Source organism: Fringilla coelebs, assembly GCF_963513975.1.
Source record: "Fringilla coelebs genome assembly, chromosome: Z".
In the NCBI taxonomy this organism is placed as follows: domain Eukaryota; kingdom Metazoa; phylum Chordata; class Aves; order Passeriformes; family Fringillidae; genus Fringilla; species Fringilla coelebs.
The window spans coordinates 21,208,697-21,223,150 of record NC_140031.1 but is presented as its reverse complement, the minus strand read 5'-3'; the positions used below and the strand labels follow the sequence as shown (position 1 = coordinate 21,223,150).

The window sequence follows — 14,454 nt, the reverse complement described above, 5'->3', positions numbered from 1 at the left end:
TAGTTCAGATAGTTTAAACTAAATTAAGTATTTCAGTAGAAGCAGTAATGTTTGTAGGATGTTGGCTAAAAATGAAGCCAGAAAAAAAGATTCACTAGGCTAGAATAACAAGAACACAAACATGAATGAAAAAAAATCACTGGAAAAACCAAACAAATTGCAAAGGACTTTATACACTGGCATTTTATGAGTTGATAATTGCTCTTGGACAGAGATGTGTACACAACTATTTTTAAAGAACAGAAGTAGGTTACATTGTTTGCTTTTCATAGCCAACAGTACCGTAACTTAATCTAATTTTTCATACACATACAAAGGATTGAGAAGTTTACTCAACCCAATTTCTGGCCTTTTCCTTTTCAAAGATTTCAGTGCCATGAAACAGATTAATTAAATATGAAAGATGCAAATAAACGTGAAAAAGTTAAAAACACTGTCCTGGGATGTGGTGGGGGTTTTTATCTTTAATTTTGTATAGAAAAGATACAAGAAAGACAGTAGTAGCCTTTGTAAGAAACATGTAGACGTTTTTACTTTAAAATACAAAGTTACAAGAAATGCAGAATTAGGGCACTTTAGGTACATTAAAAAGAGTAGAACTGGTGATTGCTCTGTGTTGCTCTGATTTTTTAAGCTTTCTGATGTTGACATTCTTGTAGCGAACTTTCTCACACACTTTCTGTAAATAACTCATTGTTCTACATTCTTTTATAGAAGAAAAAAATTTGATAGACTGTTAGTTTGTCCAGTGTCATTGGAGAGGTGGCACTGTCATCTTCCAACCCGCTGTCACTTTTAGAAAACTATAAATGTTAGAGTCAGAAAATAAACTTCCCTTTTCTTCTTCACCTTGCGAACAGCAGTGTGCACTTGTATTCTTTCGTGTCCTATAGTGACAGCTCTGTGCTGGTATTTGCTATATCTAGGAACTATCAAAAATGTTTGTTCTTCCTAGGTCCCTTTCTGGGTCCCGCATGCTCAGTTTTTTTCTGCTTAAGCTGGAACCTTCAATGCCTGCCTTACTTCACTGTTATATTAATGATGCTGATATCCTCATAGGGTTTGTCAGTTTTGGGATTGACTTTGACATTTGAGATTCTCTGAACAACTTCCATTCCTTTGGTCACCCGTCCAAACACACTGTGCTTGTTGTCGAGCCACGGCTGTTGGAAAGCACAGGAGAAAAAGAAAAGCATATTAAAATAGAAAGCAGCATGTAGGTTAGGTACCAAACAAAAAATAAAGTGTACATGGATACACTTAGGTTCCATAGTCTGGACACATACACCCCCTGTAAATATTAGCACACAAGGAAATACTAGAATGCAGCTACGACATATGCATATGCATTTGAACTTACCTTTTCAATTGCTTTCTTAAAGTACTACAGAGGTCATGTTCTACTAGTGCAGTAGTATTGTATAGTTCATTTTAAAGTGTATTCTCAGATCACAAGAAATGTTGTTTCAGTCTCTCTGTTTCATGTAATTTTTACAGAGGAATTTTAAGTGCCAGTACAGACTACTACCCAATTCAATACTCATAGTAGTACACCCAATTTGAATATAGGCCCTCATACAACTTAATAAACCTCAGAGCTATGGTACATATGGTACATAGCTTTTTTTTTTATATTACTTTGAAATGCTATGAGAATGCAGTTTTTATAAGCATTATTTTTAAGGATTTGGTTTCTATATCTTAGATTCACATATCAAAAATTTTACTGTTGGCTCTGAATTTATACACAGATCAAATGAAATTTTTAAACCTGAACACTGGCTTTCTTGTATAGCTGCAGACAATATTGGACAGACATCCTGGCACCATATCTAAATCCCAAACAATTTAACCAATACCTAGGTTTCCACTGAGTTTAAATCACTAATATTAACATAAGATACTCTAGTAATACATAATTGCAAACATGCCTAGGAATTTTATACCACCCTCACTCCATTTAAAGGCAAAATGCCTCTTGATCACTAGTGATGGAAAAGTATTTCTACCTTGTAAGGGACAGTTTCAGTGAAGCCTACAGACTACACATCATGTGCATCATTTATTTGTAAAGTAAGTTCTCGTGTGTCCCTTTTTCCATGAGAAAAACATTGATTTTTTACTGTCTAGGTAGTCTCTCAGGCCTTAAATTGAGCTTTTACTATTACTTACAGTTGGCACTACTGTTATAAAAAACTGCGATCCATTGGTATTTGGTCCTGCATTAGCCATGCTGAGTGTATATGGTCTGTCATGTCGCAAAGTTGAATGAAACTCGTCTTCAAATTCTCCTCCCCAAATACTTTCACCTCCCATTCCTGTACCAGTTGGGTCACCAGTCTGAATCATGAAACCCTGCAAAAAAATTATATGTTATCACATTACTGCATAAAATACATAACCTAAGTGCTATATGCTAGGTGAGATTTTTTCAAACTTACTTCAAACATTTCCACAAAAGGTGTTAAAATTTTGTGTGTAAGGGAGAAAGCATTTAAGGCTTTTTTAAGTGTCTATCAAGTACTTGAGAAAAAGCAAGGTTACTCATTATTCCTGCCAATGAAGGACAGAAACCTGACTATCTTTACCTTTTGCAAATTCTTAGGCTCTATCACTTGATTCTGGTGTGACAGAAATAAGAAGCCTTACAAGAAAGGGCTTCTGATATGAAGCAAAGTTTTAATTCAAGCAGGATAGCAGGACTCATCTTTCAATTTTCAGTTTTCTGCTACCTTAACAGTTGCAGAACAGCTACTAGAACTTTATTAAGTGCTAAAGCTGTTTAGATCACAGCTGTTCAGAATTTACAAGGAACTCTAAAGGTACTCCAACAATCCTGTGTGCAAAAGGGAAATGGAAGTGTTAACAGAGGACTGACCCTCAGAGTACATTACATTAATTAACAAGAAATTAACATATTGCAAGTTACCTTGATGATGCGGTGAATTATGTGTCCATTGTAGTAACCATTCCTGCTGTGCACACAGAAGTTTTCCACTGTTTTGGGGCACCTAAAATCATGTAACAGAAAATGCAATAATATTTGTCTGGTACAGGGCCATAAAGATTTCAGCTGGGACTAAAACCCCCTTGTGCTGTGCAATGTTTCAGGACTCTGTAGGAAGGGATTTAGCCAAATAAGGAAAAAACAAAACTCCAACTCCTCAAACCTAAGCTTAAAGAGCACTGAAAGCAAAAAGCTTGAGAAGTGCAAAGCTGTGTGATTACACAGAAAGGCAGCAGCTGTGTTGATAGCACAGGGATGTTTTAGCTGTTACTGAGCAGGGCTTATGCACTGTTGAGGCCTTTTCTGCTCCTAACCCTACCCTGCCAGTGAGGAGCCTGGGGCTGTAGTTGAGAGGGGACCTAGCTGAGACAGCTGAACCCAGCTGACCACATGGATGCTCCATGGCACACATGGCATCATGTTCAGCACAAAAAAGCTGAGGGAAAAAGCAAGGGACATGAAGAGTAATAGTGATTTGCCTTCCCAAGTACCCCCTCCATGTGAGGGAGCCCTGCTTCCTTGGAGATAATGGAACTCCTGCCTGTCCTGGTTTCCTGTTTTGTTTTGCTTGGGTGCATGTCTTTTGCTCTCTCTTAAACTGTCTGTACCTCAACTCACAAGTGTAGTCACTCTTACTCTTCCAGTGCTCTCCCATTCTACTAAGGGGGATATGAGTGAGTGGCTCTGGGGGCTTAGTTGCTGGCTGAGGTTAAACCATGAGAGTCAGAAACCAAATCTGTCTCCCGAAGGCCTAGTTCAAGGCACCACTGACTACAGGTTCCCTAGTTTTCTATCTGCACTCCCAATAAGGAGAAAATGGGCAAGCTGAGTCCACAGCTGTAGAGTTACTCTAGTCTAACTGTGAAAAGGAACGTTAGCTTGGGTTTTAGTGGTACTCTAAGCTAGCTTGTGAAAAAGAGCACCAATGTCATAACTAATGGAACAGACGAGATTATAGTCCCAGTTCTTGCAGAGCAGTACAGAGTCATTCACAACTTTATTTCACAACAAAATGACCAAAGAATTCAAAGATGTACCTAGCCATATCCTATATGCTCTTCTTTAAAGTTTTAATCACACTAAAGAGATTTTAATTTAAAGCTCAGCTGGGAGAAAATACAACAATAAGAAAGGACGAACCTAACAATAACCAACCCTACAGAACACTGCAGTGAAGCACCTTGCAATACTGTGCGTGCAGATATGACCCATCAGCATGACAATTTAAAAAAGGAATTAATGTAGCTTGACCTGTCACTTGTTGGCAAGAGCTCTACCATTACTACAACTTATATGCTATAATTATGAATTCCAGAAACTACAGCGAGATGCAAGGAAACACTGGTGAAGACTGCAGTAGAAGTATGGTAGCCCTAAAGAGCAGAATTGAGGTTGCCCTACCTGTGCTTATGACTAAAGATGAATTTGTTTTTGGAGAAGCATGGAGTAAGTCAACCTAATTTAGGTTTCCACGTATAGCAATATATTCTATAAATTTCCCATGAAATAACAGAATATTTGCAATTTTTGCATCATGAAGGAGAGAGGAGGGCACTCATTTTAGCAATTGTCATGGATAAACTTCTAAATTCTATGCCTGGTTTTGGATATACACAACACTAGTATTATATGCTGGTATAAACGTTAAATGGCTTTTAAAGGAGCTGCAATAAAGTGTAGTACACTGGCCACATTCATAAGTTGCAACTACTTTTCTTCCGGCTTGCACAGACCTGCTGCCAAATCTACTGCTGCCGCCAAAATCATCTTTCTTTTTCAAGATCTATGCAAACAGCACTGCCTTACAATACAGAGCTTACACAGAAGAGTATCTTCTTAACTATTGTTTAAGAACAAAAGTTAAGAAAGGAACACCCTTCCTGAATCAAGCACTAAATAAACCCAAATACAATTCCAAAAACTCCCGTGCCCCAGACTGTTCTTTAGACCTATTTTTACCCTACTTTGTTTTTGTTTGTTAAGTCACCTTTCTACCTTAGTATATTTAGAAACCGTCAGGAAACAGAAACAGTAGAAAAAGGAAAGGAAAGTAATTATTGCTAGCATGAGACAAGACTTGGATAATGCAAACACAAGGGACAGAACAAAACAAACAACAGAAACCAAAACAACAGAAAAAACAGCAACTACATACTCAACAGGAAAAAGCTTGATATGAATATCTCCCATGCTTGTGTGGATGATGGCACTGTCTGACACTCTTTTGGGACCTTCTGCCTGAGTGGCTGCCATGACCTCTTCTTTAGAAGGTTTCTCATTAAATACATCTCTGTCAGAGTCTGCACTCTTCGTGTCTTCTGGTTCACGTTTAGTAAACTGAAGCACAAAAGAACAGAAAGTTAACTGCTTTTTTTTTTTTTTTTCCCTCCTAAAATACACAGTACTCTGCACCCAACACATCAATGTCATTATTCAACCTGCTGAACACCCAATTCAATTTGAAATGTACAGACAATTCATAGACAGTCTATCCTTGGACTGCTGTGTTATCAGCATTTCCACAGTCACAAATTCCAGTAAAACTACATGCAAATCCAAATAACTTTTAATAATCTGTTATCTTTACACTTTCCCCTTTACAACAGGAGCCTGCACTTGTTCAGCACCTTTTCTTTAAATTGAGGTGGAGAATACCAGCCTGTCTGCTATCCTCAAACGAATTGGCAGGTTTTATGCCAAAAGGATTAGCTGTGCTTTGCAGTTATGCTACAAAGTTAAATCATCTTATTCCAATACTGCATTAATATAAAACCATAGAAGCCCAGCAAATTTAAGGCATAACACAGTCCAATCTCTAACCTCTATGGCTATAACCTCTCAAATTAGCTACTAACCACTCTGAAATTGCTTGTCTGTTTGGTTCCATCTCACCTAAAAACCCAACTGTGAACATTAAGATGACTCCTTTCTTGGTCGCTTATAATGTCCTTAGTGTTACCAAGTCCTGATTCTGGTCTGAAATTTTTTTCTAGTATATTTTTTAAGCTTCTTGTTTCTTTATAAAATCTGGTTATTTTTCTAAATGTTCTTAGGTTTTTTTTCAACACGAACAAATCTTCTTGGGGGAATAAAAATTCATGAAGGAAAATCACAGCTGTTTCTAGTTAATGTACAGATAGTTGAAGATAAAAATTCTAAGGATACTTGCAATAAAAAGAGACTCCTTTATAAAAGCTTCATTTACAACTACAAAAAGCACTAGAAAGGTGCAAAGAGAAAACCAAAAAATAACGTAGAGAAATCAATACAAGAATGCAGCAATTTAAATAGGAACCCCACATACCATGTAAAACCTGTTTTTTTTAAAAGCTGTGCAGATTACTGTTGGATCTGCCTGAATATTCTGGAGAACAGGATTTTCAGATGCCTTCATCTCTATAGTGATTGCTGCACGATGTTTCTTTGCTACTCCTTGGAACAAAGCCAGTTGCATCATTCTGATGTTCTCTTGTTTTCCCAAGATACGAATACACCTGAAATACAAGATGTAAAGAGGTGTAATGTTCAGCTGCTCACAGTCAGAAAATGTCTTGTTAGATTCAGAGCAAAATTTCAAAATCCTCTCAAAATCATTATTTACTAATCATTTTTATGATGTTTCTCTATTTAAACTTGGTACCTCAATTTACCAGTCAGCCTCCTTATGTAATAAAAATCCCAACTAGATGATCTGCCTTTACTTTACATTATCCCATCCAGTTAGACAGAGATTAATTGATTAATTACACATTTTTAATACACGTGCTTGCCATTTGTCTAAGCTCTAATCTCTAATGACTCTTTACAAAGAATGGGAGCCTTACAGAATAATGTAAGGCTCTCAAATAACAACACAAAAAGATTAGACACCTCCACAGTCTTATCAAGTTTTAAATATACTCTGAATTTGACTGAATAAAAACTTTAAAACAGAAATTTATCTCTATGTGTGTCGCTGGAACTTACCTGTTAGTCTCTACATTGATGACCTTAATTCCCAACATAGTTCCATAGAGAACGAAGTGTCCAGTTTCATCAAAAATTATATTAATTAATCTAACTGCATCCACTTTCTCCAGCTCACGCTCAACTGCCATACGCCGGCCAAACTCCATGTCAGGCAGTTGTTGTCTCATCTGCTGAAGTTCAGTAAACATCTACAAAAAAAAAAACCCCAGCACTACTATATTAACATATTTTAAACTTTTTATCCAGTAAAACACTGATTCACCTGATTAGAAAATACTGAATTCAAGTGAGATTACTCATTCAAACTTGACTGAAGGATTTAGTAATGCAAGTAATACTCTCTTTATTTTAATGATACAACAGGCATGTTGTAGGACTAGGCTTAAGCACGTGAAAGTGTGCAGTTGTCTATCAAATTCCTTAGAAGATGACAAATTTAATTCATTATCATTATGTTACTTGCAATGGGCATTTTCCACCATCTTCCACAATTGCTTTCTAGTTAAATGTAATCTAACAGCATGAAAACAGAAACAAAAATCAACAACTCTGTTTCACTATGTAGGTAACATAAACGAGTAAGAATTTATTTTGGGGCAAAGCAATCTAAGAAACAAGCAAGAGAACACAGAAGGCCTTTTTGCAAGAAAAATAGGGGAAGGAAGCTTGCCTTTAGAAATAAATTATAGCTTAGGTGAATGTGCTGGCAAACAATTTCAAGTAAGTAGAGAAAACATTTCAATAAGGAGAAAAAAGACAAAACTCACACTCAGAGATTCATCAAAGACTCTCATGAGCTTTCCCGTCAGAAAACGAAAAATTCTAACTTTTCTGTCAGACCCAAGAGTGGCCATTTTCTTGCCATCAGGTGAAAAACTTATACTGGATGGGTAAGCCTTGCATTTAGCAAATTCATATAGATCAGTATCCGTTTTATACTCCCAGTTCACATTCTTGGGAAATTTATATTCATGAGGAGTACCAGTCCAGTACTCGATCATTCCGGACTTGTCAGAAGACACAACTGCTTTGTAGACAGGGTTCAGGCGTATCTGAGTAAGAGGGGACATATGGAGTTTATCGAAAACATGAAGAGGCTGGTTATTTCCTCGTCCATCATATATGAATATTTTTCCTGTGCTTTTCTCAGATGTTGCAACAGAAGATATAGCATCTCCAGGGCAATATACCCATTCACACTGGCCAGGGTGGTAGCTGCAACAAGGAGTAGAAAGGAAAATAAATTAAAAATAAACTAGGAATGGTTTTAATTAGGTAAGAGTCAAGTTATGCTATAAACTTGAAATCAAACACCAGAAGTAAATTTTAAACTTTATTTACTAGTTTTGCTAATACATATCTTGCTAATATTGAGCAAATTATAGGCAAGTTTTACCAAGAAATACCATTCAGTGGAAGACAACTAATTTCTGTTCCTTCCATATTGTTTTGTATAGAGGCTGTGATAATCAAAGTAGAAAGTGAGTAAAAAGAATGAATTTGGACAGAAATCCAGATAAAAAGCCCAAGTGGCATTAATAAATAGTACTCAACTTATATAAGTCAATACCATTTCTCCACCATCTTTTAAGTGAGTAATGACTCAGTAGAAATGAAGACAACTGCACCTCTGCCAAACACTTCTGCAAAAGTTCAACTAGATCTTGCCAGGAAAAAAACCACAAAACCACTAAATTTCCAAGAAATGATACAAACAAAATTAAGACAATCTCCCTATTTCAATAAGGGTCGTGAGTGCATTTAAGAAGGAATTCAATGGCTACTTGCAAAAGCGTAATCTACAAATGAGACAGATATAGTCAATAATATAAGTTATATCTGTTTTAAAGTCTGTAAGCAAAAATTCTGAAAACTAGAACTCAAACTAAAATGCAAACATCAAAAAAATGATACAATCTCCAGAAGAAACACGTTTAGTATCCTTTCACTAACAGATGCTGATGGACTGATGATATTCTGACAGTATGACAGACACCAGTAATTTGGATTTTCAATTTCTGTCTGAAAAGAGAAACAAATACTTTGTCTCAAATTCATTAGGAACAACAGGATCAAATAAATAAATATGAAGTCTCTGCAGAAATAGCAAATGTTTTCCAGATCACAGACGGAAGCATAAAGCATGGAGATTTGCAGACGGCCATGGTTTAGAGATTAGTTAGAACTGGAAAGCTCTGAAGATCAGGGGTGCCTTTTTGGATATAACTTTCTTTTTTCTATAATTTTACGTATTATGTAGTACCACTACAGGGCTGCATCAAAAATAACAGAAAAACCAAAAAGCTTAACCCTAACTGGAATTTTTCTGGAACAGGCAGCCGAGAGAAAATCAATTCCTGTAGGTGAAGTTATTATCTGGAGGATGACACTAAAACTAAAACAAAGCAGATAGCATTTTATTACATGTCCTTTGTAAAAGCTTTTTTCCCCTGACTTTATACTTCTATTCAGTTTCAAAATTAACCAATACGTCATAGGCAATGAAGAATATGTTTTCCAATTCTAACAGTTTTGTGGAGAAATCAGTATTTCTACTGTTGATGCAGCATTTATTGATCCTCCAGCCCTTCAAATCCACCCTTTTAACAGTGTGGGGCTGTTTTTTTCTCTGGTGTTATCATTCCAGTAACACTCATTCCTGTTTCTCCCAGATCCTTTAGGTACATACTGTGTAACTACACAGCTAAAGAAAACAAGAATATTGCTTCTAACAGAAAAGGGAAATTGACAAAGACAACAAATGAGACAAAACAGACAGGCCAAATCCCTTCCCTAATGGAACTACTAAAAGGTGGTAATTTTTATATTCAGTGCCAAACAGGAAAAAAATTATGCCTAGCTAAATATTTGAAGAAACGCCTCATCTTTGTGCGTAGTATGTAACACCGAGGAAGCTCCTTTTCTACTCCTCTCTTCTAGCACTGCAGTAGTAATTTTTTGTATTCAGACAGGCAGTCTTCAGCCATTGGATTAATTTCAGACAATGCAGTTTACTCAGCTTCATATGACTGGGGCATGGAAGAAAGGGAAGAACTCAAGAAGCCCAAATTACTGACTTATCTCTTAGCAAAACAACCCCCACTGATAATCTCAAAAGAACACTTCAGAGAACTAAGTAACTTACCCAAGTTTCAGCATGTTGATCATGTCAAAGTTGACAACATCAAACACCTTCATTGCCTTGTCATCTCCAACAGAACAGAATAATGCCCCCTCTGAACTAACAGCAATACTCTCAATAACACCTGTGAATTAATTTAAGATGCTATTAAGAAATGGGAAAGGACATCCTTCATTCCAGTATTACATACGGTAAACCTACAGAGGCTTAAACCTATTTCCCAACTGTTTTGCCACCTTTCCAATTTAAAGCTCTACCCAAATTCAATAAAATATTATTTTAAAAAGTAAAATTCATAAAACAACCCTTTATGGCCTATCAGCATTTAGACCCAGGTATGTGATAATGAACAATTTATGAAAAACCTAGTAAAATATTATAATGGCAGTAAGTTTAGTTTAAAATGTTGATTTTAGAAAATTGAGAATATTATGATGGGGTAAACGTCATGTGCTCCTCAGCTTGCATCTCTCAATAGGTTAAAAGCAGCAGAACTCTACAGAGTATTACACCCACAATACTCAAAACTCCTCTGCAACTGAGCCTTCCATAGAGTTCTCACAATGCTGATTTTCACATGGTAGGTTTTGTTCACACCTTTTGCTTCAATATAGAATACGAAGCCAATAGTTAAGATCAAAACCAGACTTTAGTACTTGTAATTCTAAAAGGAAACCATGCTTTTACTACCTATTATTAAATATTTATCTTACTGTAACATTTTGCCTATCAAACTGGATTTTTTTCCTTCAGACATATCATAATTTCTAATACTGTTGAGAATATAATTTTCTGTCCAGCCTATTTAATGCTTAGCATAGTGTTGAAAACCTTTGTGTACTTATTAGCTCAGAAAATTTGGTTAAAGTTTCTCTTAATTGCAATTCGTTTCATAATTACAACAATAAGCTGAATTTACAGTTACAGTATTCCAGATAAAAATAACAGCTTTTTTTCCACACTACAAGGCAAAAAAAAAAAAAAAAAAAAAAAGACTGAGGTATCCTTATTTAAAGTAACATATTTTTAAACTTTTCTGGATTTTATTAACACTTGTGTATTTTGTTCACTTATGTCCCAGATATTCTCCCCACATACAGGCACAAGGCAATGCAAAGGCTTCAGTTTTCATTTTCATATTTCATTTTCATCCTATTCCTGCTACAGCTTGGCAACAAAATGCAACAGGACAGAAGAACAAAAGGAAGATTGGTAGATACAATTTAATTTCTGACTGCAATAAAGGAACCCCAGAATCCCTCTCTCTATTTGCACTCTCTCTTCAAACAAAGAGCAAAGGAGAGGAAAAAGTAAAGTCCTTTAGAAAAGAAAGAGCAACTTCTCACCCAAGTGACTTCGGAAGTGTTTAACAAACTCAATCCCTTCTTCTATTTTCTTCCAGAATTTTACATGTCCATCATGACTGGCTGTTATGATAAAATCTGTCCTACAATTAGCAAAGAAAAATAAAACCAAGAAAACAGATGCATGCATTATGCACTTTCCCACTGTTCAGTAATTTGCACTAGAATCAAGACTGTGCAGAGAATGAAATCTCAAGAAATTACTGTGACAGTCTGTCTGAATGAGTACTATAACTCCTGGAAAAATAAACCAGGTATTTTAGTACATTCTGGATTAATCTATGAAAAGTCAAAATGAAGAAAAATATAACACTATCCTTTTTGAATATGTAAATATAACTCCTATTTTAAGTCTGGTTTCATGGCAGTTACTATGTGTGCTTGTGCTCCAGATTGCAAGGCAAGATGTATTCTATTACCACCTGTATGGCATTGTCTTGTGTCAAGTGGGCAATGCTCCTTATCTCTCTGAGTGATCACAATCACTCCTCCCTCCAGGAGACATCTGCTGATAAGAGGCTATTGAATGTCACTGCATGACTGATAACAACTATAACATCCCATTGTGAGATGCTCTGCCCAGAGGGAGGAGCCAAGCACTGCTACCCAAATAGAATCTGGAGGTTCTGGAATAACTGTGTGGCTTCTCCACTGGATTTCCCAGAGGAACAGCAGCTGCCTCTTCTTCCACTGGATGTTTGGAAGAACACTACACCCTTTTCTACAGGACCTCCCCTCCCTGCTCCAACAGAACCACGCCTGACACTCCAGCTGGACTGCCATCAACACCCTGACCCACAGGGTGTCAGGCTGTGTTCTGACTCTGTCAGTGTTATTCTAGTGTATTGCATTGTTAATTTTATCCTTTTATTTTTCTCCCCTATTAAAGAACTGTTATTTCCTGCTCCCATATGTTTTGCCCGAGAGCCCCTTAATTTCAAATTCACAGCAATTCGGAGGGGTGGGGACAGTTTGCATTCTCCATTTCAGGGGAGGCTCCTGCCTTCCTTAGCAGACTCCTGTCTTTACAAACTGAGACAGAGTGTGTGTGTGCGCGTGTGTGTGTATGTGATCTCTGCAATTATGGTGAATAGTAATTTTTCAGAAGGGAGTAAGTTATTTTTACTCCTATATTTCCTGCATATTTTAACAAGGATTTTAAGACCCTCCTTAAAGACGGAGGGTCTTAAGACCCTTTTACGACCCTATAAAAACAACTTATATCTTGCTTCTAGGTAAGCCACTTATTTAAGAAAAAAAAAAAACGCCACCCTTTAAAAACCACCTCAGGACACTGTAACTTTCCATTATAAAACTTCTACAGGGAACACTTCTTAGCTTACACAAAAATACACCCCAGACAAAGAAATATAATGGAAAACAAAAATACTTACTTTGTACATGCTACATGTGTAATAACATCTCTGTGCATGTAACTGCGTTCATACATTGAAGCCGATGGTAGATTTTCAAGATAAACATGTTCAAATTCAAGAACTACACAGAAGAGAAAGAAAAGTCAGGATTTCTTTTTTCATGAAGTTCATCTACATTTTGTTCTCTTTTACTCATCCTTTTATTGCTTACTCATATTTAGTCAAAAATATGCAGGATTTTGTGCGCAAACATAATAAAGGGCTTTTAGCTCTGGCGTTTCACTCACATATTTTCTGTGGACTAAAACCACCCAAATGCGGCTTCAACTCATATTACTCCTCCCTCTAAAAGCAACTGTTAAGTAACTGTCTTATTGTTTCAAGAAAACCCAAAGTCAATCAACAGTTTTTAAGCTTCTGCCAGAAAAGAGAAGGTCATCTGATCCTCCTTTCATTCTAAAGCCACGTGTACCTCTGTTGTTTTTACAAGATTTGTAGCCCCACAGGTCCTGTAGTCTAAATTTTAAGGGCTGGTATCCACCTATTTTACTGTTTCACTGTTTAATTTTGAGTTTTGTCTCTGATTTTTAGATCCTACTTGCTAACATGTGTGCAACGGTATTTTTTATACTGAACTTGCACGTTTACATCTGATGAACATTTTTTTCTTTCCTTAAAGAAAACTTTGTTGCTGCACACATCAATACCACATGCAAAAACACAGTCTAGAGGCTTCTCCTGCTGCTCCAGCTTAGGGTGGTGATCTGAAAGACGGATTAACTCTACATCAATAAACAGCACAAATTCAGCCTGCACAGCAGCACGGCTCTTAGCCTTAAAGAGTTCTCCAGAGGAAGCAAAAGTCTTAAAGTCAGAGAATGTTAAGGGGCTAGAATAAGCCTTAAATAGCATCTAGTCCCAAGCCCCCTCCTACTACCCCAAGTTGCTCCAAGCCTTATTCAACCTGCCTTTGAACACTGCCAGGGTTGGAGCACCCAAAAAATCACAGGTCAACCTGTGCCAGTACCTCACAGTAATGAATTTTCCCCTTTTCAGTTTGCATCAACTAGCCTTGATGCTATCCCTCCGGTTCTTGTCGAAAAGTCCGTCTCCTGCTTCCCTGTAAGTCCCTTTAGGTACTGGAAGGTCGCTATGCGATCTCCATCTAAGCTTCTCCTCTGCAGGCCGAACAGCCACAAGTTCCCCAGCACCAGGCACTCCGGCTCTGTAGTTCCGCACCTGAAGTTTTCCCTCCAGCGTGCTCATTTCACATACGAGACACCGCTTCAGGAATCGGGCTCCCGACACAGCCCTCACCTCGTGGCCGGGCCCGCCCGGCGGGGCCTGGAGGCGATCCCACCGCCCCAACCCCAGTCGGGGCAGAGCTTCACTACTCTCCTTACCTCTCCTTTTCTTCGCCTGCGCGGCCTCCCCCGGGAGCGGCCCGACCCAGCGCTCATCCTCCTCGTCCGCTGCCGCGGGATCCCCGCCACCCGCCTCCACCTCCGGCGGCTTTCGCTTGCGCTCGAGCTCGGCGGACGCCATGGCGCTGACGTCACTGCCGCGCACCGGGCGCTCTGCGAGTGACGTGCGCGC

At 37.8% G+C, this 14,454-nt stretch overlaps 1 protein-coding gene across 1 annotated transcript; it reads right to left on the bottom strand.

Annotated features, from left to right (window-relative positions):
- Positions 1-360: 360 nt before the first annotated feature.
- On the bottom strand, positions 361-14,403 carry PPWD1 (peptidylprolyl isomerase domain and WD repeat containing 1; the record flags this gene model as incomplete). Its single annotated transcript, XM_084225383.1, has 11 exons — positions 361-1,163; positions 2,173-2,355; positions 2,930-3,011; positions 5,163-5,344; positions 6,312-6,501; positions 6,974-7,164; positions 7,744-8,191; positions 10,122-10,242; positions 11,465-11,565; positions 12,877-12,979; positions 14,262-14,403. The coding sequence occupies 11 exons, from the start codon at positions 14,401-14,403 to the stop codon at positions 1,020-1,022; spliced, it is 1,887 nt and encodes a 628-aa protein (XP_084081509.1). The 3' UTR covers positions 361-1,019.
- Between the last annotated feature and the right edge of the window lie 51 nt (positions 14,404-14,454).